This window comes from Thalassophryne amazonica, chromosome 3, assembly GCF_902500255.1.
Source record: "Thalassophryne amazonica chromosome 3, fThaAma1.1, whole genome shotgun sequence".
Classification (NCBI taxonomy): Eukaryota; Metazoa; Chordata; class Actinopteri; order Batrachoidiformes; family Batrachoididae; genus Thalassophryne; species Thalassophryne amazonica.
The window spans coordinates 112,620,153-112,646,435 of NC_047105.1; the positions used below are offsets into that span (position 1 = coordinate 112,620,153).

The 26,283-nt window shown below is 41.7% G+C and overlaps 1 protein-coding gene across 2 annotated transcripts; it reads left to right on the forward strand.

Moving 5' to 3' along the window:
- The first annotated feature begins 207 nt into the window (after nt 1-207).
- On the forward strand, nt 208-26,283 carry slc2a10 (solute carrier family 2 member 10). 2 transcript variants are annotated; one of them, XM_034167318.1, is made up of 6 exons: nt 208-456; nt 14,736-14,811; nt 17,534-18,811; nt 24,854-24,976; nt 25,949-26,084; nt 26,171-26,283. In XM_034167318.1, exons 2-6 carry the CDS (start codon nt 14,808-14,810, stop codon nt 26,259-26,261), a joined length of 1,632 nt encoding a protein of 543 aa, XP_034023209.1. In that variant the 5' UTR covers nt 208-456; nt 14,736-14,807; the 3' UTR covers nt 26,262-26,283. The 2 variants fall into 2 exon arrangements, with proteins under 2 accessions (XP_034023209.1, XP_034023210.1); XM_034167319.1 differs by having other exon boundaries at nt 14,739-14,811.

Consider the following 26,283-nt stretch of genomic DNA (forward strand, 5'->3'; position numbering starts at 1 on the left):
CCACACGTTATAGAGTAATCCTGGTGACAAAAACTAACTAACTAACTAACTAACTAACTAACTAACTAACTAACTAACTAACTAACTAACTAACTAACAGCATCACCTCCTGATCCGGTGATTTTGAGTCTTATTTTGATGTTTGGCAGTAGGGGGCGCTGCGGGGCGCCCTTCCAGAGAAAGTTTCTTTTTTTTTTTTTCTTCATTGTCTGTCCTCCAGTTTGTCTTCTTGCAAAGTTTCTCCTCCTGTAACTTGACACGGCGCTGCCACGTTTCCAGAAGTGTCTCGGTTTATAATAACGGTGTGTTTTTATAATATTGTAGTGTGTTGTCTGTCGCTGTGTGGACTCTTTTTCACGCAGTCTGACCTCGAGTCTGCCAAAGAAACAAGAGCGGAACTTTTCCTCTACAAACTTGATTTTAACTGCAAAAAGGATCAGAAGATGAATCGATCAGGTAAATGAGCTTTGTTTGGTGTATTTTATATTTCTTATGTCAGTGAGATAAATCAGCTTTCTCTTTGCGTTACGGCCTTTACCTTCTATACATGAGCATTATTATGGATTATATCAGTACATTGACTGTTTTTTTAATTAATCGATTTATAAATGTCAGAAAATAAGGAAAATTGGCGTAATTGTCCAGTATGTGTTATATCTATTTATGCTTTTCTCCCCACTCAACAGGCCCCCAAAAATTCTAATATATTTTGTTACATTTCTCACGACCTGAAACACAACCCTTACCAAAAAGTAGTACATGCAAGTATGTTTCAAGTATACTTCCAGTTTACTTTTTATATACTTATCAGTACTATTTTTTGGTAAGGGAAACTGGGATTTTTATTGAATAATTAAACAGTTTATTGTCATAACTGTGGCTAAGTAATTGAGTAGTTTTCTTATCTGACAATTACCTAATGATAAATCACTGCACCTTTAGGCTAAATTATTTTAAAAGCACTTTTCAAGTCCAACAAGTTAAAAAAGGGACAAAAATCAACACTGTGTTGCACTTAAAATTTATCCAATGATAAATACAGAATAATTAATGCAAAATTTAAAACTGACTGAAAGTTTTAAAAGGAAAATAAATCATTTAAGTCTTACAATGAACCAGCACATTCTTGTTTAATTTATGTTTACCCACCTTTTAAAAAAAGGCAGTGGGTATCTGCTTGCGGCCATATTGTGAAATTCTATTCATACATAGCATCTCATTGGTCAATATAGGTCATGTGATTATGAGGCTACGTATTTGCTCTTGATACGTAGATTCTTATACATTACGGAAGCAGTTACGTATCCTTAACTACAATTCATATAACAAGGCTGCGCTACGATTGAATAGAATTTTGAATTATTAATATGGCTACTAAGTATGGACAGCCACTTTGAAAAAACAAAAGCAAGCAACATGTCTTTTTATTTTAACCCTGTCTGCATATACAGTGGATGGTATATGCCAAAACTGGCAGAACCGTTTTGTTTGTTTGTTTTTTTTGGTATATATACGCAATTTGATCTTGAAAAACAGATAACATATAGTGCGTGGGTGAACGTGGTGTGCACGTGTACCCTTCTCCTGCCCTTCTTGATCACCCTATAATGTTTTATTTAAAGCTAACAGACAATTTCTATCAAGAAGTGCTGAAAACCAAAACAACATACAGACAAGAACAAAAGACGAGTGGTGACAGTAATCACAGTGAGGTGATGTAATAGTGAAACACCAAAGAGGTGGAACCCCCCTGATACAACATACCAGGACAAACAGCCACACATAAACAAGCAGTGACAGTAACAGTCTGTTGTCTAATTAGTGAAGATCCATACACCTATTCCAGAACACTGGAGTCTTGATCCGTTTGGGAACACTCAAAACTGAACTGTGGGGACGGCCACGAACACTGGCCCATCAACATAAGGAGATCCAAATCATAGCTGAATAGGCAATGTCTACTGTGGCTGGTGTGTTGGACCAAGACCCAAGTACAGAACTTTAACATATGACACGGACCACTCCAGCATGAGGACAGCATGAGGGGCAGAGAGGGCACCCACCAAGGCCACCGAAGCAGCCCGAGAAACCACCGGGGGAGCAGCACGGATGCACAGGAAACACCCTCCCACACAAGGGGAAGTGCGCAGGGCCCCTGTAGCGGCCCACAGGGAGGCACCCCGTCTCCACACTACATGGGCCATGACCCCACAGGGGAGGAGCAAGCAGCGGGGAGGATGAGGCCGAGGAGTTGGCACACCCACTCCCCAAGCTTGGGCAGGGACCGCCAACCCAACAAGGGCGAGACCCGACCCCGCAGATGAGGGTCAGAGCCAAGAGAAATGTTGTAGAAAAACAACACTAGTTTCCAACCTCAGGAAGGTAGACAACGAGCGACAACCTTATTTTTATCCATATGAGCCGTCCTCTGAGCTGGAAAAATAATTCAGAGAAAAGATCTCATAATTACGAGATCAGTCTGCTGCATGCCAGTCTGGGTGCCCCGCACATCGCTGGAGGACTTTCATTCATTCATGAACATTTTAGGGGAAAATCCACACTTTGTGTAAGTATAGAAGTGGTGCAGTGTCGGAGGTTACAAATTGGCTGATTTTTTTATTATGACTCACGCTTGTATTTACTGAGGTACTGGAAGTACGGAAGCCCATTGTACGGAAGGGATTACAAAAAAAAAGAAAAACTTATCTCGTAATTAGAAAAAGATATTTTCTTTTAATTATGAGATCTTTTCTCGTAATTACGAGATCTGCGGTGTAATTATTATTATTATTATTTTTTTTTTTTTAATCCAGTGAATGCAATACGCTTCCGAATGTTAGAGATCTACTTGGTTGAAATAACTTTTATTTGCCCCTTTACAAATTGTTATATTTATTAGCACTTATCAAATTTCTTTGAGACTGACTAAAAGTTTGAGGAACACTGCATCAGATGCCAAAAGTTCCTCTGTTTAAGAATGTGGTCAGACGACATTCAACATGCATTTGGCTTTTCCCACATGGAGTTACTAGACCTGTTTAAAGGCTCCAGATAGTGTTTGTTGTGCTCAGTGCAGAGAGGTGAGAAGTGGCCATGAGTGGAAACTTTGTTTTGGTTCGGAATGCAGAACTTGTGTAACATCTAGTGGCAGAACAAAGTAATTTTAGGGGAAGATTCTTTAATTTCTTTTTTTAAAAATCACATCTATGTTGAATTGAGTTGGTGGTATCAGTAGGCTAAAACAGATGAGTTACATTGACCAGTACATTAGTGCAGTGCACTTACCTCTCATACAGGATATCACTGGTTCAAGGCGGGCTGTGTCCCGTTCTACTTGTACAGCTGGAGTTGATTTAATAAAATTTCAATTTTTTCAATTTATTTTCATTTATATAGTGCTAAATCACAGAGTTGCCTCAAGGCTCTTCACACAAACAAGGTCTAACCTTACTAACCCTCAGAGCAAACAGTGGTAAGGAAAAACACCCTCTGAGGAAGAAACCTCAAGCAGACCAGACTCAAAGGGGTGACCCTCTGCTTGGGCCATGCTACAGACATAAATTACAGAACAATTCACAAAACGAATATACAGGAAATGCTGTTGGTGCACAGGACAAAAGGGTCACCAGCACAAATACAACTCCCATCTCTGGATGGAGCTGCACATTAAACAGAGAGAAAAAACAGAATCAGTCATCAGAAAAACAAGAAATACAGTATAATTTGCATTAGCATTAAACAACAAGAAAAACAGAAGAAATACTAAGGTGATCGCCGGCCACGAGTCCCAAGCTTCACTTAAAGACCCAGAATTTAGGTGAAGTTTGAGGCCATGGCACACTCTGTTTCCTAATAAAATGAATTAAAGAGTAAAAAGGCAGGGACGGATCCAACCTTTTTCCAGCTCAAGCCCAGCCCCCTGCTGGTTCTCTGTGAGACACCACAAGCACCTCCTTGGAAATCAGTAAAGTACCCACTTGTGTGGCATCCTGTACCAGTTTCTTACATATCAGCCCTTAGCGGCACACACAGCCTATGTACTCTATATCACAGTGCTTGCACAAAACATTTTGAAAAACATGGTTGTTAGAGTCATGCATTATAAAAAAAAACCTGGGCCTGGTTTCATAAAACGGTCTAATCTTGTTTAGTGGACTAAACTCACTTAGTTGACTCATCTTTTGATGTTAGTTGTTGCACAAAGCTCTTAGTCGGTTAAAGTTTTGTGTTTTTAGCCTGGTACAGAGCAGGCTAATCTTATTTTAGTCGACAAAGCTTTAGTGTCTTACCTAAAAGAAGACGGATTTCATGTACCACCACTTGATGGAGGAGGAAGGAAGGAGAGACTTCTGCCGGGAGTGGGTGTTTCGGGACCGGAATAATCCATTGGAGATGTTACGGATGCCGAGGTCGGGAGCGCTTCTCCTCTGCTGCAGCGGACTCAGCCACATGTGTAGCTGGCTGTAAATACCAGAGCATGAGGTGCTTTTTTGTTGAGGAAATGTTTACTGACCTTGAATTCTAGGACAATGTTGTGATGTTTGTGGAGTCAATGGATACTCTAATTGCAACACTTGAGAAGCTGAGTAAGGAATTGGAGTGTCTGGGTTTGTGATTGTTCTGGATCAAGACGAAAATCCAGGCTTTTAATGATTTCCTGGACTGAGCCTTGAGAAACCTTAACCCTAAGCACAAAATAATATGAAAGCACAGATTCAGAACATTATAGGAACAGTGAATGTACTGTTTAAATGTAACACAATCATGTTACTGGTCATGAATCGTTTGTCACGGTAAAAAAAGAAAACGCTGCAGTTTCTAATATTTCCTTCCTGTTATAAAGAGCAGACAATACAAGTATCATCCTCACGTTCCCCTGTGTTGCACTTAAATTTATCCAATGATAAATTCAGAATAATTAATGCAAAAATTAAAACTGACTGAAAGTTTTAAAAGGAAAATAAATCATTTAAGTCTTACAATGAACCAGCACATTCTTGTTTAATTTATGTTTACCCACCTTTTAAAAAAAGGCAGTGGGTATCTGCTTGCGGCCATATTGTGAAATTCTATTCATACATAGCATCTCATTGGTCAATATAGGTCACGGGATTATGAGGCTACGTATTTGCTCTTGATACGTAGATTCTTATACATTACGGAAGCAGTTACGTATCCTTAACCACAATTCCTATAACAAGGCTGCGCTACATTGAATAGAATTTTGAATTATTAATATGGCTACTAAGTATGGACAGCCAGTTTGAAAAACAAAAACAAGCAACATGTCTTTTTATTTTAACCCTGTCTGCATATACAGTGGATGGTATATGCCAAAACTGGCAGAACCGTTTTGTTTGTTTGTTTTTTTGGTATATATACGCAATTTGATCTTGAAAAACAGATAACATATAGTGCGTGGGTGAACGTGGTGTGCACGTGTACCCTTCACCTGCCCTTCTTGATCAACCTATAATGTTTTATTTAAAGCTAACAGACCATTTCTATCAAGAAGGGCTGAAAACCAAAACAACATACAGACAGACAAGAACAAAAGACGAGTGGTGACAGTAATCACAGTGAGGTGATGTAATAGTGAAACACCAAAGAGGTGGAACCCCCCTGATACAACATACCAGGACAAACAGCCACACATAAACAAGCAGTGACAGTAACAGTCTGTTGTCTAATTAGTGAAGATCCATACACCTATTCCAGAACACTGGAGTCTTGATCCGTTTGGGAACACTCAGAACTGAATTGTGGGGACGGCCACGAACACTGGCCCATCAACATAAGGAGATCCAAATCATAGCTGAATAGGCAATGTCTACTGTGGCTGGTGTGTTGGACCAAGACCCAAGTACAGAACTTTAACATATGACATGGACCACTCCAGCATGACAGGAGCCATACGGCGGGTGCACATACCTTGACAGAAAGGGACCCAGGATGCAGAGCCCCAGGTGAAACCAGGAAAACCAGGACAGCATAAGGGGCAGGGAGGGCACCCACCAAGGCCACCGAAGCAGCCCGAGAAACCACCGGGGGAGCAGCTAATAGACTGACATGAATGAAGCCATGCATTCATATCGTGGACACATCAGCCGGCATCGTGTGTCCAAGGTGTCCAGCAAGCGGCGCACTGAAGGACACTGCATTATGTGGCCCATAACTCACATGGCGGACGTGACAGTCGGATTGCCAGCTGAGTGTTCACATGATCAGACAGATCTTTTCACATGGGGCAACCTGCCTGATGATGTGCACGCTGATGCGCTTGCCGCTGCCCACGTTGAGAAGGCAATGCATGCGCCTCACGTTGGAGTGTTGTGATATGATATCCTGCACGGTACAATATGTGTTCTCCAGCTGTGACTTGTGAGGACACAGGTCTCAAAAGCAGCTGCTCGCAGTGACACGCCCACCTCTGCTGACCAACTCACAGCTCACGGAAAAAAGTCTCACTCTGTTCCTTTGTTCTGTGATTATTTATTTTATGTATTCGTTATGAAAATATGTATGTAGTTGTTGTATTTATTTATTTGTCCTGCATCTGTCTGATCTCTGTGTTTTAATTTAACACGTCATGTGCACTGTCAGTTCCAGCTGACAGTGAGTCACGGCCCGGAGATCAGCTGAAACGCTACGTGTGTCCACAGCGCTATGAGCAAAGTGATGATACATGAATGATCTTTCCCCTTATGTTATGTTTTTACTTGTTTTCCACTCTTTCTGTGTGTCATGTGTAGTACATTTTACATGGTGGAAGTGACAGTCGGCTGGCCGGCTGACTCATAACAAAGTTCACACAGTGCCATGCGTGCTCAGACCTGGCTTGCCGGTCCCCATGTGATCTTGTCTGTACGTAATTATTAGCATGTCATAAGAGCATGAGAGCCTGCCCACACATGTGCATTGCGTGGAGTGTTGTTTATGGCAAGATATGTGTTCTCCAGCTGAGTTGTGAGTACACAGCAGTCAGCTGTTCCAGCTGGACATGACAGCTGTCCAGATGCACACTGGACAGTGATCGCACTCCGGCCACCTCAGCTGGACCTGACAATGTTGGATCATGGTATGTGTGTGTGTGGGGGGGACACTCCTCATGCCATGTGTGTGTCATGCACACTTGTATGACATGCATTGCTTGGTAATGGTACACGCGTGGGGCACTTAGAAAATATGGGGCTATTCGCACATCCAGCTCAAATGTGGTCGCCTGCACTTTACTCTCCTGCCAGCTGCGCAAATAGCCCCACCTTTTCTAAGTGCCCTGCGAGTGGTGTTGGATGTCTGTAGGTGGCACCTGGACTTTGGCCAACTCTGGCCGAGAGTGGGTTGAATGCCTCTGATGTAAAGGCTGCCTCGATCGCACCATTCGGCCATGTCATGATTTTGTTCAGCTCCTTGGCCGCGGCAAGATATATCCGACCTGTGTACGACATGCCGTGCGAATGCTGTGAACATGATCAGATGGCAGTGCGACCTCAACTTGCCCACTGTTTGAATGGGTTTCTGCCGCAAGCGGCATGCGAATATAGAGTGTATGTGCTGTGCCCGAATGGTTGTTGTGACTGCTGTACGAGGCGTTCGGAGTGGCTCAGATTTTTCACGTGTGGCATACGATTCCTCCTTCGTGCGCCAGCTTCAGTCTTGTTACAGTAGTGTTCAGAATAATAGTAGTGCTATGTGACTAAAAAGATTCATCCAGGTTTTGAGTATATTTCTTATTGTTACATGGGAAACAAGGTACCGGTAGATTCTCACAAATCCAACAAGACCAAGCATTCATAATATGCACACTCTTAAGGCTATGAAATTGGGCTATTAGTAAAAAAAAAAAGTAGAAAAGGGGGTGTTCACAATAGTAGTGTAGCATTCAGTCAGTGAGTTCGTCAATTTTGTGGAACAAACAGGTGTGAATCAGGTGTCCCCTATTTAAGGATGAAGCCAGCAACTGTTGAACATGCTTTTCTCTTTGAAAGCCTGAGGAAAATGGGACGTTCAAGACATTGTTCAGAATAACAGCGTAGCTTGATTAAAAAGTTGATTGGAGAGGGGAAAACATATACACAGGTGCAAAAAATTATAGGCTGTTCATCTACAATGATCTCCAATGCTTTAAAATGGACAAAAAAAAACAGAGACCCGTGGAAGAAAACAGAAAACAACCATCAAAATGGATAGAAGAATAACCAGAATGGCAAAGGCTCACCCATTGATCAGCTCCAGGATGATCAAAGACAGTCTGGAGTTACCTGTAAGTGCTGTGACAGTTAGAAGACGCCTGTGTGAAGCTAATTTATTTGCAAGAATCCCCCGCAAAGTCCCTCTGTTAAATAAAAGATGTGCAGATAGGGCTGTCACAATTATTACAGTATTCATGAATCGCGATTATTTTTCATATTCGCGATTACCGTGAATTATTTATTTTATCCACAAAGCATAAAACGACTCAGAATCTGACGTCATTGTGCTGCAGCCTCGCTCTCGTCTTAAGGCGGGACAATAACAAGGATGCTGACGACCGATTAAAACAGTGCCGTCTTCTTCAAAAGCCGTCTAAAATGCGGAGCTGTCGGTGTGTGTGTCTGTGCCTGTGTGTGTGTGTGCGTGCGCGCGGAGTTAACAGGCTGCAGACTGCGAGGGAGGGGGTGGGTGAGGGAGATTCCTGAATGCAGGCTCGACACGTTCAGTGCGCAGTGAGCGCGGAGCAGAGAGGATTTTAACCTGAGTGAACATGTTAACAAAACGAAAACGTGAAGCTGCCTTTACTTCTCTCTGAACTTTCTCTAAAGGTGTGATTCTGCCGTTACTGTCCTGTTCACACCATGTGCGCATCGTATGCTGAATTTATGAGATCATGAGATGAAATAAACGGTCAAATAGCTTTAAAAACATATTTAAAAAATGAGAATATATGAATGAACTGAGCCACACAAAAAAAAACCCTGACATGGAGAAGCTGTGGTGATGTTCAGATGCACAGATCACAAAAAGCAGGTGAGAACTCTGAACTTTACAGCTGTTACTTTCCAAAGGTATTTATTTGTTCAATATGGGCTTAATGCAGTGTTTAAGCACAAAACGTGACTGATGAGGAGAAACAATTTCAGAAATGCAACAGAAACAACCACAATTCAGAAAAAGTTGGGACTGTATGTAAAATGAAGATAAAAATAAAAATGTTGCACCATTCCCAGTTTCTCCACTCACAGAAGCCAAACGTTCTTCCAGAGTTGTGTAATTATACTACAATAGTAGAATATAAAGAAGGGAAAAAAAATAGAGAATATATTCGTCAATCGCAATTATTTGTCTGACAATTAATCGTCTCCAGAAATTCCTAATCGTGACAGCCCTATGTGCAGAAGAGGTTACAATTTGCCAAAGAACACATCAACTGGCCTAAAGAGAAATGGAGGAATATTTTGTGGACTGCTGAGAGTAAAATTGTTCTTTTTGGGTCCAAGGGCTGCAGACAGTTTCTGAGATGACCCCCAAACTCTGAATTCAAGCTACAGTTCACAGTGAAGACAGTGAAGCATGGTGGTGCAAATATCATGATATGGGCATGTTTCTCCTACTATGGTGTTGGGCCTATATATCGCATACCAGGTATCATGGATCAGTTTGGATATGTCAGAATACTTGAAGAGGTCATGTTGCCTTATGCTGAAGAGGACATGCCCTTGAAATGGGTGTTTCAACAAGACAATGACCCCAAGCACACTAGTAAACGAGCAAAATCTTGGTTCCAAACCAACAAAATTAATGTCTCGCAGATGTGAAGAAATCATGAAAAACTGTGGTTATACAACTAAATACTAGTTTAGTGATTCACAGGATTGCTAAAAAAGCAGTTTGAACATAACAGTTTTGAGTTTGTAGCGTCAACAGCAGATGCTGCTATTATTGTGAACGCCCCCTTTTCTACTTTTTTTTTTACTAATAGCCCAATTTCATAGCCTTAAGAGTGTGCATATCATGAATGCTTGGTCTTGTTGGATTTGTGAGAATCTACTGAATCTACTGGTGCCTTGTTTCCCATGTAACAATAAGAAATTTACTCAAAACCTGGATTCATCTTTTTAGTCACATACCACTACTATTATTCTGAATACTACTGTATGTGTGAAGGGGCCCTAACCCAGGCCAAATGAGAAGAGGTTTCAAAATGGATCATCATGATTTTATACAATGCAAGATGTTGCCCCACACCCATCTATATATGAAATCCCCAAATTATCTGTTGAATTATCTGTTTATCTTACTTAGGCCATGTGTTTGCTCCATTCTAGTTTATCTGAGCCTTTATTTCGGTTGTTGATTTCTTTTCAGTACTTGCATTTGTTCTCTGGTTAATTTGTTGTTTTTTCATGTTAGGTCTTTATTTTATTTGTACTTGGGTTTTGTTCATTAGTGGTTTTGACATTTTGTTTAGATCATGGTGGTTTTAGGTTCACCTTTGAGGTGGGCCCAATTCACTTTGCTTTTGTCTTACTGCACTCTCTTATCTGGTGTTCAAGGTTTGGTGTGGGTGTGTCCCATCCCTTCTGTTTGCCACACTCCCCTTCCAAGTTGTTCTCCAGCACCTGTGTCTTGTTCCCTAATTACCACTGGTTCTATTTAAGTCCTTTGTGTTTGCCACATCACTGCCAGTTTGTTGAATTTCCACATTCACTTACCAGCCTTCCAGGAAGCAGGGGTGGTGCCAAAGTGGTTAGTATGCTTGGTTTCAGTGCGGAAGGTTCCCGGTTCAAATCCCACCCCTGCCACATTTCTCCATGTAATGTGGAGTTGCGTCAGGAAGGGCATCCGGCGTAAAACTTGTGCCAATTCAACATGCAGATCCACCTTGGATTTGCTGTGGTGACCCCGAGTGCAAACAAGGGAGCATCCGAAGGGTCTTAATTTACTTACCAGCCTTCCAGGAGTCTTGTTCTTTTGTCTACCCATGTATCGACCTTGCCTTGTTTTTTACCTCGCACTCGTCTCAGCCTCTGTATCCTGCCTTGCCGTGTTAGTGAAACCTGCTTGTTTTTGACGACGACCTTGCCTACTCCTTCCAGTTTTGTTTGCTTGGCTGTTTGACCACCAGCGTACCGAACCTTTGCTTGTTTTCTCCGATAAAGTCTTTTTACTCCTAAGTCACAGTATGAGTCTTGTATTTGTGTCCAATCCTGTTTGTGCCCCGCCTCAGCCTTTGCCTGACACATCTTTAGAATATAGCAACACTGATATTTACATTTTAAACTAGTAAATCCAATATCTTTTATTTTTAATTAAAAATATTCTCTTTTACAACTAATTGTTTCTGGAGAATTTAAATGCAGTTTTCCTTTTTGTACATTGAATCCCATTCAATGACATTTTGTTGCATTGCTCTGATTTTGACCAGGGCTACCAAAGCTCTTTGGAATGGGATCTATATGTTGATTTGGCTTTTCTAACACAACTCCAGCTGTTTAAGGGGAATGGGGCCTGGGCAGCCGTGAGTGCCCATTCGATCCCTATTGTGGCAGGTGTCGGCGAAATTCTGGTTGACACAGACAAACATCCAACACTGCTCACTGGACACTTAGAAAATGTGTGACCATTTGCACTGTTACCACAAAAATAGTGAGCAGATGACCACTGTCGATCTGGATGTCAAATTTGTCTAAGTGCCCCCACAACTGTGGCATTGCAAAGCAACACACATGTGGTGTGTGTGTTTCGCGCCCTCCCACCCTCCACAACACATGTGGAGTGCTGGGGGTGATGCTAATATGTATGTACAGATGGGGACTGGCCAGCCACGTCAGAGCGCACACAGCACGGCGAGCTGCCCCCAGCTGATTGCCAGCCAGAAACTCACTGACAACTGCAAATGATGGCTCAGTGCACACGACGTGTCACATTAAAAACACAGAGACCACCTGCATGGCAGATATATAGATAAGTACTACATTAACTACATATACAATTTCATAACAAAATAACTAAAAAAAAAAAGATCACATAACACAGAAACAGAGAGTGATACATTGGTCTTGGCTCTGAACGGACAGTGGGGCATGGCCGCAGGCAGCAGCTGTTGAGATCTCTGGTTCTGGACGTCATGGTTGAGCAACACATACCATGCACACCAGTTGTGTCCAGACTATTCCAGAAAGGGCCGAGAGGGTGCAGGTTTTCTTTGCAGCCACTGACTTCAGCAGGTGATTTCACTAATTAACATCTCTTTGAGCAAAAGGGATGAGTTCATCAGTGAAATCACCTGCTGGAGTCAGTGGCTGCAAAGAAAACCTGCACCCTCTCGGCCCTTTCTGGAATAGTTTGGACACCACTGGTGTACACTGTCCACTGTGACATGCGTGTGTCTGCTTGCTGTTCTCACATGGAATACATAAAAACATATTTCAACTTTCAGCTTGGGACTCCGGCAAGGACGGTCGCATTCCTCCCCTCTCCTCCTATCTCTGCTCTGACCTTCAAAGTTCCAGCTTCACCAGACTGTGAATTCTTCAAATTAAGATTTAGATTAACCAGGGAATTGATCAACTGGTCTCTCAGCGCTATTGACACCATTTTTTTTCAACAAGGAAAACAGGGCTGGGGGACCCTGCATGCCCTGATGGAACCTACCCAGTGGGCTGTGTTCTCGATGCCTGAGAGAAATGGAGTGTGGCATGCTTGGCTCCACTCTCTGTGGAAGACGTTGAGGATTCATTTCTATTTGCTTTTATGGTTGGAGGTTTGGCCCTGATTGGTTTGTGCGCTGCCCTGACTCACAGGAATATTAGCAAGATGGCTGCTACTAGAATCTCATCCCCTCATCTGTCCATCATGATTAATGAGTTTGGCAATGCCATGGAGTCTCAGACTGCATGAACTCTTGAACTCAAACACAAAATAGATACCATCTTAGAGCATATCGCTGCGTTGCCAAGGAATGTGCTGCTGAGGACCGGAGAATATTCTTCATAAATTTGGACTCTAGATGGTCAGAGGTGCAGTAAATGGAATTCTGTATCTCTCCATCTAACATGAACATGGCAGCCTTATCGGCTCCTGAAGGTCAAATGCCCTGCTCATCCCCCAGAAGGCTCTATGGCCTTGGTGAAGGAATTTGGCTCCCCCTTCTCATCTATCTACCCCCCTCCCAGCCTGCTGTTGCCTAGCAACGTCAGAATTTACGCACACACGGACAGAAACTGACAGAAAGTTAACTCATCTGCACATGACGTATGTCTCCCTCCCTCCATCCCTATTACCCTCCCCTTGTGTCTCTCCACTCCCCTTACCCTGGCTTCCTCCGTGCCACCTCGAAGGCAGCGCGGTTTTTACTGCTGCAGCCTTCGACTTCCCAAGCTGGTCGGCACGGGCCCCTCCTGCTGCAGCCTTCACCCACTTTGCCTCAATTCGGATGACAGACTGCTTCAAGTTTAGGGCACATAAACAATGTCAAATGTATATGTGTTGTCTTTGATTCTGATGTGTGCCATTATTACGGTAAACTAGTAATAACTGTGGATTAATTGCTGTATTTTGTCTGAGGTAATTGGAGTGTAAACATAATTTTGTTGTTATTGCACTCGTGTAATGTCAATGACAATAAATCTCATCTCTCATATTTCATTTTCGACGGCCTGCAGTGAGTGACTGCACGGTACACACATTGACAGGCTGTCCCAGGTGAAACAGACCGTCAGATCATGTGGTCACGCAGCAAGCCGTCTGAATGTCAGGTCTGTCTTACAGGACATGCGTGTCAGGCTGGACACGCGTGTCCTGTGAGCGGCTCGCCGCAGCACTACAAGTCAAGAGTGCGACAACTACACTACTTTCAGTCACGTATTACCAAAAATATGCCGTAACAAATGCCATTTTGTCAGTTATTACGGGGGGGTTTTCGATGTAACTGAAGATGACAAAAACTTCCTCTTCGTGTACATCGTCTAATTTTTCTTTTTTAAAAATACATTTATCTCCTTGTTGATTTTAGGCGTTTTACACTCTTGTTATAAGAGAGTGATGGTAGCGCAGTAGTAAAGTTTCCGTCTGATAATCAGAGTTTTTATAAAGTGCAGATTTAAATCCCACGAGTGGCATGCATTTTTTATTTTTTGCTTCTCCACAGCAGTGCGTGATGTGGTTCCACACATTCAAGCTGTTTTTTATTTTTATTTTTTTCTCAACATCAGCGGCGTGATATGGTTGCACATGTTCCAGCTGGTTTTTATTTTTATTTTTTTTCCACAGCAGCCACCCAGTGTGCTCCTGCTGCTCACACTATGTTCCTGCTGCGACAGTTTCGTGTACGCTCGCATTTGCGCTGTGTGTGAAGGAGTCCTTAGTCAGTAGTCATCTGTCTGATGTTGTATTTTGGGGAAGCAGTTCTTTGAATTTGTAAGACAGTCATCAGGCTTTAAAGTGACCAGGAATGGGAAATTTTTGTCTGTACTTTCTTTGTCAAGGTTTGACACATTTGTGTGCTGCAGAACAAGCATAAATAAATAACCAAACAGTAGCAGGACAGCTGTTGACGGCTGTGCTTTTTGTTGAGTTCATATCAAGTGGAGACCCTAATTAAATTAATCATAACAGGCCATAACAGGATTGTCATGGTGACAGGTCACTAACAGGCCTTTGTGGCTTCCCTCGTCTTCTTTATAAGCAGGACTCGACATTTGCTGTGTGAGACAAACCGGGATCATATTTTGATATGCTGTTCTTTTGTTTTGCAGCAGATGTGCTCTAAGAAACCACATCGGATGTGCAAGGCCAAACTGAAATGTGCTGATAACAGGACATAAGCAATGGGTAAGTGTGGCTACATCAGTGTGGCTATATTATAAAGATGTTAAATGTGGGATTTTATATTGCACAGTATATATGGAGTTTTATTTTTTTAACTGTTTTTTGTGTGGAATCAAAATGCATTTGATTCATTCGGTGGGTGAAAGCAGAAAGTGTTAAAAGTGACAATAGATGGCATTTTGTGCTTTATTCTCTGAAACTCCACATTCAGATGGTATTAAAACACACACAAAAATATAAGGATGAAGTTGTTTGTTTTTTTACACATATTTAAAAAAAAAACACTAGTAATCATAATATACATACAACCTCACAAAGGTTGAATTTTGCTCTGCCTCATTTGCATTTTTGTCAACAGATCACACACATCAAAGACTCGCAGCTTTATTTGAAGAGCAGCTGCACAAAAGCCACAGTGAAGAATACATTGTTTATGCAGCTCTAAGGATATTTATGAGCCACAATAATACAATAAATACAGTATGATGATGTAAAATATTGAGGAAATGAGATGTAGTTTGCATTAAAGTTAGCCAGTATTGAAATGTTAAAAAAAGTATTTGCATTGGGTTGGCTAATATACATATAATGAATGTTTGAGTTCAATGGTACGAATATTTCTTGAGGTGAAAGATGGAATGTTCCATCCACCATATTTAATTTGTTGAAAGATACGTAGAATGTTCCATCTTTCACTGAATTAAACATTCATTCCATTGAAAGAATGTAAAAGCATTCATCATTTTTTTGTATAACTTTGAAAATAGATGCTTGTCATTTGATATTTTATTAATTTATAAACAACAGAAAAGGGACTTACATTTTGGTGTTCGTCACTGGTGCTTAATGGTCCAACACAAATTTTAAATAGGAGTCCAAAATTGTTCTCAGTAGTTCATATACAGACTGCCATCAGAAGGAGAGGCAGACTTCATGTACAGGCCGCCGTCTGCTTTCCTCAGTGCAGTGAAAAAAATCATGTCAGAAATTTGTCCAGCTTTTCATCCTAACTTCATCCTCTTCATGCTAACAGCTCTACATGCCTCCAGATGGTTTATGGAGTACGTAGTGGATTTGTTTTTTTATGTTAGAAGAATTAGCACCGTCAATTAGCTCCTTGAAATCATCATCCGCTAAACAAACTCCATCATGTTTAGCTAAACGCCACCCCCAGTAGTGTGAGCATGCGCGGTGGTTGGGACATGCAATAGCACATTTCATACAGCACCAAAATTGCACGCTAAAAAATAAATATTGCGTGGTCAATGACACACAACAGCAAGTGGTATGACTAAGGGCCCCTTCACACATAGTGCGAATTTGGTCGAATTGCGCATGATGTGCACATGAAGCAGGAATCGTATGGAATACATGTAAAATCATAGCTGCCTCTAACACCTCATACACCTGTTGCAACAAATATTTGCGCACACTAGTGGCTGAAAGACAGAGTGTGCGCTGTGAGAGCCCGTCGAACCTTCTCGCAGCAGGTGTCGGCCAAATTCCAGGTGACACATACAAACATCTAACACCGCTCGCTTGGCACTTAGAAAATGCATGATCATTCGTACTATATTAACACAACAGCAGTCAGCAGACGAACACCGTCGAGCTGGATGTGAAATTTGTCTAAGTGCCCCACGAGTGTGCCTTTGCAAACACACACAGTGACACATTGGTGTGTGTGGTGAACTGACAGTGGGTGTGGCCACCGACAGGAGTGGCTGCGGAGATCTGTGGTTCTGGACGTCAGAGCTGGGGAACACGTACTGTGTTTGGACGGGCATGAACTAACAATTGTCCACTATGACGCGCATGTGTCTGCTTGCTGTCATCACGTAGACATACATAAAAACATATGTCGCTGTTGCAATGGGCTGCAGCAAGCGCGCGCACACCGCGGACATTGACAGGCTACCCCAGGTGATCCAACCTTCAGATCATAACATGCAGTGGGAATCTGAATGTCACGCCACCCACGTGATCTCTGTTTCACAAGACACGTGTAGGGCTGGCTGGACACGCCACCAGCAGATGTGGACATGATAAGAGAAAAAAGAAATACTAAGGTGATCGCCAACCACTAGCCATAAGGTTCACTAAAAGACCCGGACCCATTATTATACGTGGCACATGCAGGTCATATCGGTAGGCTTTGCTGTACCAGATCCATCTTGAGGTTCCCTTGTATGCGCTCAAATTGCTTTGGATCCCGTTTTGCCCCCATCAGAATATGTACATTGTGGTCAGATGCTCCTCAGGTAACACATGGACCGCCGTCGGATAGGTGTCCCATCTCGACCGTGCCCGGAATGTTTTTAACATGTGCGTCACACTCAGGGCCGTCAGCCAATTTTGACCAACTGTGTCAACTTCCGCAGATGGCTGTGAGAACGTTTTCGGACTGAAGTCCGACACTTTTCAGATGTGCACCAATTCATAAGTTCGACGCCACTCTGCGTGATTCCGGCTATGTGTGACGGGGGTATAAGAATTATAATGAAATATCAACCAAATGTCTCAAAGAAGCAGATTGAAAAGTCACTCATTATGACCTTCTACTTACAGATGATGGTGGGTTTGACAGGTTCACAGCAAAATTTAAACCAAATATTTCTGATGTACAAGTTCATGTAAAGGTTTTTAAATCCTACACACAGCTTGTGTCACAGAACCATGTTGTATTTTGTGAAGAAACCATATGAATGTTTTTTTTTCCTTCTAGGTTCCACCATCTTACTCTTGGCCAGTGCAGTGTCCAGTCTGGGTGGCCTGATCTTTGGCTATGAGCTAGGAGTCATCTCAGGTGCGCTGCTGCAGCTCAGGGTTGAGTTCAGGCTGTCATGTGTCCAGCAGGAGGGTCTGGTCAGCTCCTTGCTGATTGGAGCTCTGGTGGCTTCCTTCGTGGGAGGCTTTCTGATTGACAGACACGGCCCCAGGAACTCCATCCTTTTGAGCAATGTCCTGATCCTGACTGGCAGTCTCATCCTGATTAGCACTTCCTTCATGGCACTGGTTGTGGGTAGGATCACAGTGGGCTTCGCCATGTGCATATCATCCATGTCATGCTGCATCTTTGTGTCTGAAATGGTCACCCCTGACCGCAGAGGCTTCTTGGTAACACTGTATGAAGTTGGGATCACTGTAGGCATCCTGACAGCCTACGGCATGAACTACATTCTGTCTGAGTACAACAGAGGGTGGAAGTGGATGTTTGGATTAGCCATAATACCGACTTTGGTTCAGCTGCTCTCCATATGGTTTCTCACATGGAAAACGAAACATTCTTTAATCCAGAGGGACTGCTCGCAAACTGAATGTGACCTCATGACTTCCACTGAAAACCATGAAGAAGACTTAGAAGTCACCTCAAGCAGGAAAAAGGAGAAGATTCAATACAGCATTATGTATCTTTTCCAGCATAAAGACAACATGAGGAAACGGACTCTGATTGGACTGGCTTTAGTGATCTTTCAGCAGTTCACAGGTCAGCCCAATATTCTCTTCTATTCCTCCACCATCTTTCATTCCGTGGGGTTCCAGAGCAACACCTCTGCAGTGTTGGCATCCGTGGGCTTAGGTGTGGTGAAAGTGATTGCTACTCTGATCTCCATGGTATTTTCTGACAGGGTGGGAAGGAGACCCTTGCTCATCAGTGGCTGTACTGTTATGGCACTGTGTCTGATCACCATCGGACTTCTTAGTGGACATTCTTTGACAAATGCCAAGAGGCCTTGTAATTCTGAGTACAACATCAACAACAAGACGATCATACCTCATTTAACTCTTAATAATCAAACAGTTCCTGGTGTGCCAGGTAAAGACAGCCAGAACCTCTTCAATATCACTCAACATGGAGATGTGGTATTTGACAAAGTTAAACAAGGTCCACTGGAAAGTGCTGCAGCATCTTCTCAAGGAACCAGTGGAACGGTTGGGAACTGGATCGTTGTCCTTTGTTTGATGGCTGTTGTCAGTGCGTACTCTATTGGATTTGGACCAAGTATGTATGTTTATTCAAAATCGGTTATTCTACAGAACTACAAATTTTCTTAATCAAAAAAGTGTTAAAAGTAAGGGGGTGAACCCACCTACGACACATGCCGACAGCTTTTTCCATGATGCCCCCTGATATATTTGTCTAATAGACGTGTGCCTTAATTAGGTGGCGTTGTGTCAAAAGTTTTAAAAGAGCACACCACGATATGACATGAGTTCACGATAGAGGGAACTACAGTGCCCTAAGAGTGGGTTCTTATCTCTCTCTCTCCCCCCCCCCCCCTTATTCTTATTCTCATTCTCTCGCTGTAAAATTGCCAGCAGTAGACTGATCGTTTTGGGTGAGTTCACACACACTATGTAATCTGATCAGCACCTGCTTTTGTTAGCTAGTGTGCACACTCTGGACCGTGCCAGCCTGCTGCCACAGCTAGGGCCATGACTCGGGTTGCCACCCGTCACTTAAAATACAGAATTGTCTTTTATTTGACAATTAATTGTTGCGTCCTGTATTGTTCTGTATTTTCATAAATGTCCCCCACACACACTCATCAAAATGGATTAATAAACAAAATAAAAGTAGCGAGGACCCGATGCGAGGTACAGCGGATAGACCTCAGACTTCTACGTCTGCATCTCTGTGTGCCCACCTTTCTGGTCCTGTCACGGGTTGCCTGGCGTGTCTACACCCGAAACTCCACTGCATCCAAAGAAGCAAAAAGTTTGCAAAAGTACACACGTGAGTGGGAAGAACCCCTGACTTGACAGCATTAGTGGCAATGGGTACAAGGCAAAGTGTAGGCGAACAAGTATTTTTATTTTTTATTTCCTCTTCTTAAAGTAAAACTGTCCTCACTTTAAATGCTAAAATTATCAATCTGTTTTCCTTAATATTTACGTTTATTATTGCACACTTCAATGACTGCACAGTTTATCATTAACAGTTTCATGTGAGGCACGTAAAGCTTTAAGTATGACTAAATGCTTTTTTCAAAATTAAGTATACCACTAGTGGGTGGTGGTAGTGGCCCTGAGGAGCCGTGGTGGGCATCCTTTAGTTTCATTTCTGAAAGGTGGCTACCCTAGCCATGACCCAAACTAAATGAAATACTGAAGAATCCATTGTTACGTCTGCAAGGACGTAATAAAATCATCAGTGTTTATTTATTTTTCTGTCTGTTAACAGGATTATGTCAAAACTATTGCACGGATTTTGACAAAAGTTTCACCGCAGATTGATATTAGGGCATGGAAGACTCCAGTAAATTTTGGAGGTGATCCAGATCTGGATTTTGGATCAAGATTTCGTTTTGAAGGATTACGTAAAAGAAAAAACCTACTTCAGGGATTCCCACCAAATTTGTACCACAGGTAGATATTAGTGCATGGAAGACTCCACTGAATTTTGGAGGTGATCCAGCTCCGGATTGGCGGAGGTCAGAAATCTTGGATTGCTCTTATTTTACTGTGGAGTGACTGTTCACTTGAAAGGGTTTTATTATTATTATTATTATTATTATTATTATTATTACTGCTTGGATAATACAGTCGTCAATCATTAAAACTGGGTCTGATTTCCAGTGGTGGGCACAGCTAACCAGAAAGTTTGCTTCGATAACTGCTAATCAGCTAACTGAAAAGTTATTGCTAAACCGTTAAACTGCCCAAAAATTTAGCAGAACAGTGTCATATAACTGGGCGCAAGTACATGGCAGCGTTCTATGCATTTTGACCCCAGTTATATCAGACGGTTGTCGACCTGAATCACAACTTAACAGGCTTTTCTGTTTTGCAAATGCCCTTTTTTAACAAATGAAAAAAATGACATATTTCACAAAAGCACATTTATTTGTAAACACCAACACACGTTATATTCACTTGTGTTGGTTTATACATAGAATCAATTAGTCAACCAATCAGTATGGATGGAGCAGCTCTCATTTCTAGAAATCTGAAATCTGGCCAATTTTCTTAAATCCTCCAAACCGTGACTATCCAGGGTTGGGACCAGGAAGCAGAGTTGTAGTCTTACACACCTCTCTGCAGCTTCTCTCCCCCTGCCATCCCCTCATTACCCCATCCCCGTAGAGACGGTGCCTGCTCCCAGACCACTAATAATTAGCAAAAATCTATTTAAGCATAAAAATTCAAAAAGATTACAGTAGAAGTCTTTCAGAAAGCGCTGTAACTAGGTTTAAGGATATGATTCCTTCTTTATGTTCTCCAATGCCATATATCAACACAGGGCAGAGTAGCTACCTAAACTCTGTGAGTGAGATAGATTATCTCCTCAATAGTTTTATATCCTCATTGAGGACAACTTTGGATGCTGTAGCTCCTCTGAAAAAGAGAGCCTTAAATCATAAGTGCCTGACTCCGTGGTATAACTCACAAACTCGCAGCTTAAAGCAGATAACCCGTAAGTTGGAGAGGAAATGGCATCTCACTAATTTAGAAGATCTTCACTTAGCCTGGAAAAAGAGTCTGTTGCTCTATAAAAAAAAGCCCTCCGTAAAGCTAGGACATCTTACTACTCATCACTAATTGAAGAAAATAAGAACAACCCCAGGTTTCTTTTCAGCACTGTAGCCAGGCTGACAAAGAGTCAGAGCTCTATTGAGCCGAGTATTCCTTTAACTTTAACTAGTAATGACGTCATGACTTTCTTTGCTAATAAAATTTTAACTATTAGAGAAAAAATTACTCATAACCATCCCAAAGACATATCGTTCTCTTTGGCTGCTTTCAGTGATGCCGGTATTTGGTTAGACTCTTTCTCTCCAATTGTTCTGCGTTATTTTCATTAGTTACTTCCTCCAAACCATCAACATGTCTATTAGACCCCATTCCTACCAGGCTGCTCAAGGAAGCCCTACCATTAATTAATGCTTCGATCTTAAATATGATCAATCTGTCTTTATTAGTTGGCTATGTACCACAGGCTTTTAAGGTGGCAGTAATTAAACCATTACTTAAAAAGCCATCACTTGACCCAGCTATCTTAGCTAATTATAGGCCAATCTCCAACCTTCCTTTTCTCTCAAAAATTCTTGAAAGGGTAGTTGTAAAACAGCTAACTGATCATCTGCAGAGGAATGGTCTATTTGAAGAGTTTCAGTCAGGGTTTAGAATTCATCATAGTACAGGAACAGCATTAGTGAAGGTTACAAATGATCTTCTTATGGCCTCAGACAGTGGACTCATCTCTGTGCTTGTTCTGTTAGACCTCAGTGCTGCTTTTGATACTGTTGACCATAAAATTTTATTACAGAGATTAGAGCATGCCATAGGTATTAAAGGCACTGCGCTGCGGTGGTTTGAATCATATTTATCTAATAGATTACAATTTGTTCATGTAAATGGGGAATCTTCTTCACAGACTAAGGTTAATTATGGAGTTCCACAAGGTTCTGTGCTAGGACCAATTTTATTCACTTTATACATGCTTCCCTTAGGCAGTATTATTAGACAGCATTGCTTAAATTTTCATTGTTACGCAGATGATACTCAGCTTTATCTATCCATGAAGCCAGAGGACACACACCAATTAGCTAAACTGCAGGATTGTCTTACAGACATAAAGACATGGATGACCTCTAATTTCCTGCTTTTAAACTCAGATAAAACTGAAGTTATTGTACTTGGCCCCACAAATCGTAGAAACATGGTGTCTAACCAGATCCTTACTCTGGATGGCATTACCCTGACCTCTAGTAATACTGTGAGAAATCTTGGAGTCATTTTTCATCAGGATATGTCATTCAATGCGCATATTAAGCTTTTTTGCATTTGTGCAATATCTCTAAAATTAGAAAGGTCTTGTCTCAGAGTGATGCTGAAAAACTAATTCATGCATTTATTTCCTCTAGGCTGGACTATTGTAATTCATTATTATCAGGTTGTCCTAAAAGTTCCCTGAAAAGCCTTCAGTTAATTCAAAATGCTGCAGCTAGAGTGACAGGGACTAGAAGGAGAGAGCATATCTCACCCATATTGGCCTCTCTTCATTGGCTTCCTGTTAATTCTAGAATAGAATTTAAAATTCTTCTTCTTACTTATAAGGTTTTGAATAATCAGGTCCCGTCTTATCTTAGGGACCTCATAGTACCATATCACCACAATAGAGCACTTCGCTCTCAGACTGCAGGCTTACTTGTAGTTCCTAGGGTTTGTAAGAGTAGAATGGGAGGCAGAGCCTTCAGCTTTCAGGCTCCTCTCCTCTGGAACCAGCTCCCAATTCGGATCAGGGAGACAGACACCCTCTCTACTTTCAAGATTAGGCTTAAAACTTTCCTTTTTGCTAAAGCTTATAGTTAGGGCTGGATCAGGTGACCCTGAACCATCCCTTAGTTATGCTGCTATAGACTTAGACTGCTGGGGGGTTCCTATGATGCACTGAGTGTTTCTTTCTCTTTTTGCTCTGTATGCACCACTCTGCATTTAATCATTAGTGACTGATCTCTGCTCCCCTCCACAGCATGTCTTTTTCCTGGTTCTCTCCCTCAGCCCCAACCAGTCCCAGCAGAAGACTGCCCCTCCCTGAGCCTGGTTCTGCTGGAGGTTTCTTCCTGTTAAAAGGGAGTTTTTCCTTCCCACTGTCGCCAAGTGCTTGCTCACAGGGGGTCGTTTTGACAGTTGGGGTTTTTCCATAATTATTGTATGGCTTTGCCTTACAATATGAAGCGCCTTGGGGCAACTGTTTGTTGTGATTTGGCGCTATATAAATGAAACTGATTTGATTTAAGTATACCCATAATCCCTTTAGGCATCTGTGTGTTAATGTGCAAATCTTCAGAATTAGTGCATTATTTTAGAATTAACAGATATGTGTTATATATTCACTTTGTACATTTTAACACTTTACATTAATGTAGTTATTCTATCTGGATTAATTTGATTTATGAATCAAAACCATAAGTCAGACCTGCTTTCCTTTTCAAGACGTCTGCCTCACGGCTGGACCACTGTATGCTGTCAAGGGTAATGACTTTTGTTTTTTGTGGCATTCTGATGGCTAGGTCGCTTTTGCTGGGGTAGAGTTGAGCTCAGCTACCTCACTGCTGCAAAGTACATAGCAGACAGGAGCCAACAGGGGTAATAAATGTTTTTCACCGTTATTAATTATATAGAACAACCAAAAAAAAAAACATTAACATCGCAACATAAAACTATTTTTATATTGTGCCTATTCTCTCATGATTATATTCTCTGGGATTATAGACGTGGTTATTGCGTTTGTTTTATGTAAACATGCAATAATCACAGGCTGTCTCTCCGTTATTTTCAATGGGCACTGCTGTGAGCTACGCTCACTTCCTGATCATGTCGTTCTGGGGGAAAGTGAAGTTTGCTCTTTTAACATCTTGATTATTGTTATTTACAACACTGTTTGTCCTCTTTGTTCCAGACTAATATATATATGTCTGAAATTAGGTTTGCGTTCATTAAATTCCACACAGATTAAACGTAACAGACATGGATTATTTGTTAGAATTGTTTTAGCAAGTTTCCAGGGTATCATGCATGCAGTCTCTTATTAACGTGATGAAAGCATAAAAAATTATATTTTTGTAGTATAAAATTCATTTACAGTTGTCATCATGTGGATTCTCTGTTGTTTGACTGCAGCGACTCTGGCGCGCAAGGGATTATGGGATATGTCAATAGGGTAAATTGGAACTAAATTTATCGGAAGCTAATTGGTTTGCTGATGGTTTTTGAAGTTAGATGAAAAGCTAATCCGCTAACAAAAAAGTTAGCTTTGCTAATTAGCGGTTAGCGGAACTGTGCCCACCACTGCTGATTTCGCTCCTTATTAATGAGCTTGAATCATGATCATTGTGCAAAGCTGCAAAATTTTCATGCTGCCTCCATGAATACTTTGTGTGTAGCATGATTGATTGATAAATCCCTCATTTATTCAAGCAGGACATATTTTATATGGTTTTATAAGGCTTTGTATGGGGATCATGTGGACCAGTAACTCTTAATGTATCATAACTAGCTTAATCAAGCTGAGATCTATTAAGGTTATTTCTTTGTCCAGTGACGTGGCTTCTCCTGAGTGAGATATTTCCAGCTGCTGTCAGAGGAAGGGCATTCGCATTCACCAGCTGCTTCAACTGGGCCGCCCACCTGTTGGTCTCCTGTACTTTTTTGAATATTATCGGTGAGTTAATACTTAAAATAAATAATAATTTTGTGTTAAAATTTTTAGAATCAGTTACTCCATGTGTACCAGTCCCTCTTGAGTGTCTCAGCTCTGCATATTTTCCACCTTAAGTACTTTCCATACCTAACAAGGCAATCCAAGTTTGTTAGCTATTTTTTTTCTCAATCCAAGTGGCCCAATTTCGGGCCCGCGGACCACGTTTGGCCTGCTGTCCCTTTTCATTTGGGCTGTTGCATTGCTCAGCATGTTGTTTACAGCAAAAGAGGTATTCTGCCCAAACAGTTTTCTAAAAGGAGTACTGCACTTCTATATCTGTGCTCAATTTTACATATTGAAACTGTGGGGTGCTGCAGTGTTTCTTTGATGGTCTTGGGGCAACTGTTGTTGTGATTTGGCACTACATAAATAAAATTGATTTGATTTGATGGTCAGCCTGTGTTTGAGTGGACTCTGCCATCTAAAGGGCTCAGAACCCACCACCACAAGATTTTTAATGTTTTTTTTTTTATTTTTAATGCCATCATTACATGATTGAAAAACATTATGCAAAGACTGTTGGACATTGAAATCACACATTTAAATTACACATCACGTATTGTAAACATATTATCCAGTACCACGTCAGCAAGGCGTCTATCCTTTGAAAACTGTTTAGCAAAAAGAAACATCGATATTTTATTTATTTATTTTTTTTATTACGTGCCATGCACAGGAGGAGATTGCATATATACTGGTTAATTTTGTGCAAAAAAAAAAAAAAAAAAAAAAAAAAAAAACTTTGACAAAACATTAAAATCTATTTTTGGCCTGTGGCTTTCTGCTCAGATTCATTTTTGGCCCGTCACAGGAAAGAATTTTAACACCCCTGCTCTAGATCTAGACCCAGCCTTTCAGCAAAAACCTGCGAGTTCAAAGCACGTTGTTTATTACAAGGTTACTACAGAGTGAACTGTGTGCTTTAATCGACAGATGCGATTGGTCTGTCAGGGATGTTCCTGTTGTACGGGGTGATCGCTGTAGCAGCTGGAGTTTTTTTCTGCTTCATGCTACCAGAGACAAAAGGGAAGACGCTGGAACAAATAGACAAAGAGCTGCGTTCAAACAGGTCAGAGATTCAATCTGCTGCCATTCCTCTTCCACATAACAGCCACAGTTCGGGTATGTCACCGTGTCTGTGCTGTTATTTTGTAGGTTGTACTACAGTGAGGACTGCTGCAGCATCATCAGCCGGAGGACGTCAACACGATACCAGAGAGTGGCTCGTCAGCTCAGCACCACATAACGCTCACATCGCATTCTATTTT